The sequence below is a fragment of the Silene latifolia genome, chromosome 11 (genome assembly GCF_048544455.1).
Source record: "Silene latifolia isolate original U9 population chromosome 11, ASM4854445v1, whole genome shotgun sequence".
Taxonomy (NCBI): Eukaryota; Viridiplantae; Streptophyta; class Magnoliopsida; order Caryophyllales; family Caryophyllaceae; genus Silene; species Silene latifolia.
This window is the reverse complement of record NC_133536.1, coordinates 162551907-162557552: the sequence shown is the minus strand read 5'-3', so window position 1 is coordinate 162557552 and position 5646 is coordinate 162551907. Positions and strand designations below refer to the sequence as shown.

Genomic DNA, 5646 nt, shown 5'->3' with positions numbered 1-5646 from the left:
TTGAAAATTTAAAACTCGTTTCAACCACGCGTTTTGGAGCTCGATTATAGCTCGGTTTTTGAGCCCGTTTTCTTTACGAGTTGGCACGAATCTCGAGTACACTAACCAACCTAGGCCTCTACCCATTCAACCCCAGTTCGAACCCCCATATCCACACCCAAATCTCGTCCTAAACACTCCCCAACACAGCCCAATTCCTTCCTTTACCCGTGTTTGTATAGCCCATCGAAAGCCCTTCTAAACCGACTCAAACTTGGTCCAAACCCGCAACCCATCACCACCAACCTGTGCTCCACATTACCCACAACAACCCAGCACCTAGAACATCACAAAACCCATCCAATTCCCGTCCCAAATACTCCACAAACAACCCGCAACACAAGCAGCCCCCCCTGTTTTGCGTGTTCAAACCCAAGCCCAAAACCCGCTCCAAACAGCTACCAAACCCGTGCCCATTAACCCTACACCATACCCTGATATCCTACCCATATTACCTTAGCTTAACCACCAAGAAAACCCCCCATACAAACCCTAAAAACCCCACGAATTAGCTGATGGACAGCAGCTATGCGAAATAGGCCCGACTGCGTGTTGCCCTACTTCTACCCTTCGAAACTCCTTATAAATACCCCCCCTTAACCATACATTAATTCCTCTAAGTTCTCCCCACAACATACTGCAAATAACAACCATCAATCGTCCAAAAAAACCCTAAACTAAAGCCGTGACAGCCGCTCGAAAACAGGGACACAAATCTTGTTTTCGAGTTTCGGTCGTGGTCTTTGGCCTTGATTCTCGTGCCCAAATCCCATTAAAACTTCTGGTTTGTTTCCATATTCACAAAATTCAGTCTTTCTAGTTTCCAAAACATCTTTCGGTTTGAAAAATCGTTGAGAAACGAAGTCGTGGTGAGCGATTGAAAATCGCTGCTCAAGTCTGCCTTTTGAACGTGTTTGTTTCGTGATTTCAAAATTCAATTTCAATTGTCTTCGTCGACGACGGCCCTCGAGATAAAATCTACGATCGATTACGACCCAAGACGATGTCAACGATACATGTAGGTTGAGGGTGCATTAAAACTCCCTTCTCTCCTTTTTATTTCGTTTTTTTTTTATTGTTTATTTACTAACTATTGTCTAACATCGTCTAACTAACATCGAAATTAGAATAGTATGAGTATGAGTTAAAGTACCATTCCGGCACCCGTGTTGACTTGAGATGGGAAAGAAATCCGCCATATCGGTCGGTCGTACACCCCGTCTCATTTACATATCCTCGTGTTGGAATAGGGCAGTTTAATAAAGCGAGTTTATTTAATTTACGTGTATTTATTTTTAACCATATAAAAAATGATTTTTTATGATTTTCCAGACCTATAATTTGTAATTTTAATTTAGGTAGATTTTCGTAATTTATTGCATTGATTTAGTATTTATTTTGTAATTAGCAATGTATTAATTCAAAACCCGCGCAGTGCACGGGTCAATTCTGACATATTACGAAAATTTCAGATCCGTGCAGTGCACGGGTTTGTCCAGGTTTAGTGTTTTAATTTGCTTCCTTGTTTGACTTTGTTTGATTAATCCTTAGTTTAATTAGTTTATGTTTTAGATTTTAATTTACTTTATTTATAATTTATATTGTATGTATGAGTTAACCACTAATGTTTGTTAATACATCTTATGCTAAGCGTAAGCCTTCCTATCCCTCTCTTTGGATGTGTTTTTTCTAGTTTAATCAATGAACGTCACATGCTAAACCACTTCGACGAAGTTAAATGCATTTTAAACGACTTAGAATGAAATTCGCATGATAGGATTTAAATTCAATGGTTGCATACGCATGTGATATCTTTCCGAAATAGCCATCTTTCACCTAGTAGAGACCGTTATTGCAACGGGCGGGGTTGGGTGTTGTTTTAATGAAATTAAATTAACTTCCTAACACGTAAAGTCACACGAATTCAAATCTCTAAAATTGGTTTCTAAATTCCATTTAAAAATTTAGTGGCGACTCTTTTAAAATTAAAAATGTTTTGAAAAAGCATTTGAGTGGAGCGTCTTTCCATGGTCCACAATTTGGCGACTCCGCTGGGGACAGTGAAACTTGAAAAGTGTAAGATGGCTATTAGGATTGTTGTCACTTTTTTTATGTTAATCATGCATAAACCCCCGAGACTTTAGGCGGGCCAAAGAATCTCTTGGGTTAATTCCAAGGGAGGATATTGATGTCCACTATGTCCGATTTAAGTATAAAGGTGATTCCATGGATGTAGGCAGCTGCATACGAGGCATATTGCTACGGGCATATGACGGTATGTGGACTCCCCGACAAAGCGGTTTCACTGGCATAGACCCATTTTAGAGGACTGACCGAGACTTAGAAGAGTCTAGTTCATGCATTGCATCCCTAAAATGCGAATGATTACATGTTATGTGAATCCCGGGTCATGGTTTCAAAATAGCATTTTCAAATCCATCTTCTTTTTCTTTCGAAAATTTGATTCTTTTTCAAGTCCATTTCTTTTCGAAAATATCGGCCCTCTATTTCGAAATTTTGAACCTTCTTTCAAGCCGAAGTGCTGCCCATTTTAAAAGTCAATTCAATCCTTCTCGATTTCAAATTTCGATGAACTGTATCCCAGGTCCAACCCAAACCTAGAATAGAGTTTGAGTCAGTGGGGTCGGGTTAGTCGAGTTGGGCTTTTGCTTGCTCGATATAGGCGAGCTAGTCCACCCTTAGGCTCGAGTGAGCCTTTGTTTGGTTAGAACACTTGTCAAGTGAGTCACCTAAACCGATCTTTGGGTCTGAGTCATGAAAGTCGACCATTTGGTCCAAGTCAGTCCACCAAAACGTCCCCACAAGGCCACCTAGGGCGTTTGTCACAAGGCCCAAGAGCCATGTCTGGTTTGAACACGGGTTTGTCATATCGGATTTATGATCACGTTGAGTCTAAAACACAAGCCACGTGTGTATCACGGTTAGGACCCGTTCCAACGAGCCAGAATAGTTCGTTCGTAGGATCCATGTCAAGTTATAGCCAGTTTTTAGGTTTGAAAAACCGTCCCTAGTTGTGTATGACCCAAACCGAGGGGGCCCAATTGCTCGCTCTCCGGGTCTAAGCCCAATATCGAGTCGCATGGAGTCCGTCATGTTGTTATAAGTGGAGTCCTATTTGTGCAGAGGATTTTGATTCGATAACTGATACTCGCTCGGGATTTTATTGTAGAAAGGCCACTACAAACAAGAAGTATGACTACCGCAGAGGCACCGAAGGCATTAACGACACTTTGGTCGCAATGATGGAACGCTTGACGGCTGTGGAAGCCAAGATCGCGGTGGAAGCACCCATACCACCGCCCGGCTGAATCGAAAATATGTTCCGACTAATAGAGGAACGATTGAAGCTATCCCGAGGGGAAAATGTGCATTATGAGAATGCCGGAGGGTACATGCGGTCCAGGACAAGCTACCAACCAATTTTGTCCTAATCGATATCCCAAAGTTCAAAGGGACGGAAGATCCTTTGCAACATATCCGTTCCTACAAGGAGTACCTTGCTTATTTGAAAGGGGTTTCTTGAGATGTTGCCCCACATTTTTGCTCAATCCCTAGGAGAACACCCGAAGGCGTGGTTCTCTGACCTTGAGCTTAAGAATTTCCCCACTTTCGAAGATATAGCGGTGGAGTTCTGCAAACACTTTGCTGATAATGCCGAGATTCGGACATCGTGCGCACACTCGAGGTGATGACACGAAGGATAAGGAGGGATTTATTGAATTCCTCAACCGGGCTGGCGCGCCGAAAGCGTGAAGTTGGCCAAAAGGCCGAGGAGACTGAAATGGTAGATAAGTTCATCAAAAATCTTCGAATTCTCTACCGTGACGCTATCAAATATCAACATTTCGGCTCATTCAAGGACCTTATTCGAGTCGGAAGAAAAATTGAGGACGACGTTCGTTCTGCCGAGGTTGAAAAGCCAAAAGGGTATCAGGGTGCCTCCTCTTCCAAAGCTAAGGCATCCGATTACGCCAATCATATCCAAGCCATCGGTCTTTTGGGAGGAGCTCCTAAGGGATCGCAACGCCATGGGCCAAGAGCGTTCACTGACATCGGGTGTACCTACGCATACGCCCTCCAAAGGCTCTCGGCCCAAGGGAAACTGAACCCAATTGGTCCAACTCCTGACCCGCCTGCGGATCGACAGGGTAAATGGTATAAGCCCAACGCCTACTGTGCTTATCATCAAGGAAAAGGTCATGATACCGAAAATTGTTACCGTCTTAAACATGAAATCCAAGACATGATCGAGAATGGGTCGCTCCCCATCCCCACCGTCCGACCTAACAACCTGAACAATCCTTTTGGCGACCATGCCAATGCAGTATTCGTCGAAGACAATACCGATGTATCTCACTTAATCCAACCCATCTGTCGTCTCACTGGGTTTTTCGTGGGGAAGGTCTATGTAAGCTGCTCTGAGTGTATCCCTCAAGCTAAGAATGAAGTTCGAATTGGAAATTTTGCTATCGATTGCACACCATACATTCTCCGAAGCGAGAATGAAATTAATGGGGTCTGGGCTGACGATGAAGACGATATCTATCTCACCGAAGGTGCGATTATTCCCCGAACTCAGGAAGAAATTTCTAAATTGAGGAAAGATGTCCTCGAATCTAATCATTTGACTCGATCGGGACGTCCCTGTCGTGTCGAGAAGGCAAACCATGTCTCTATCTTTGGAGACAGTCTAAGTAAGACACCCACCAAGGAGGCCACCTCAGTCCGGGCTCTTGGTGAAGGGTCGACCTCAAAGGCCTCCCTCATCAAGCAGTTACAAAAGACTAAGGCGGATGTCTCCATCTGGGAGTTAATGTTGAGCTCGTTTGAACACCGACAAGCTCTGTTTCAAGCCTTAATGAATATTACCGTGTCAGCGCACACTACTCCAGATGACGTGGTCTCATTTATTGCTCAAAACCAACCTCGGCTCACTAATGCCGTAACTTTTTCTGATGAAGACCTGCCCTCATTTGGGCCACAACATTGTCTCGCTATGTACATCACGGTAGAATGCCATCATAAGCGACTCCCAATGACCCTTGTCGACGACGGGTCTGCAGTTAATGTTCTCCCACTACGGACCGCTTTTATTTTGGGACTCGATAAAAGCGACTTCGCACCCACTACGCAAACGGTTCGGGCTTTCGATGGCACATTGCGTCGAGTGTCCGGACTCGTCACTTTAAGCGTGAATGTGGGAAAGGTGGAGCGCAAGGTCAATTTCCAAGTGATAGATGTTGCCTCATCTTTCAACATTTTGCTCGGGAGACCATGGATTCACACAATTTGGAGCCGTGTCTTCTACCCTCCATCGCAAGATTAAAATCCCTCTCAAGGGAGAGGTAGTGACCATCGATGCTACTCCTATAATTGTGACGGGAGGAGATGTTACTTCCGAAGTGCAAACTGATAATACCGCCTTGGAGTCTTGTGGTTTCGAGGTAGTAAACGCAATTGAGTCCACTTTCGAGGCACCGAATATGGACTTATATACGGGAAGCCGTGTTTGTAAAACAATCTTCAAGACCGGAAAGTACTTCGGGTACTCCACATACCCCCGAAGGGAAAACGCATTTCAATTGA

General features: G+C 44.0%; 1 protein-coding gene across 1 annotated transcript; it reads left to right on the top strand.

Moving 5' to 3' along the window:
* The first annotated feature begins 3841 nt into the window (after window positions 1–3841).
* Window positions 3842–5386, top strand: LOC141614264 (uncharacterized). Its single transcript, XM_074433025.1, has one exon. The coding sequence runs from the start codon at window positions 3842–3844 to the stop codon at window positions 5384–5386; it is 1545 nt and encodes a 514-aa protein (XP_074289126.1).
* The last annotated feature ends 260 nt before the right edge of the window (window positions 5387–5646 follow it).

Excerpts from the sequence above, each read along its gene's own strand:
- LOC141614264 (XM_074433025.1), top strand. The coding sequence starts at position 3,842 with ATGGTAGATAAGTTCATCAAAAATCTTCGAATTCTCTACCGTGACGCT.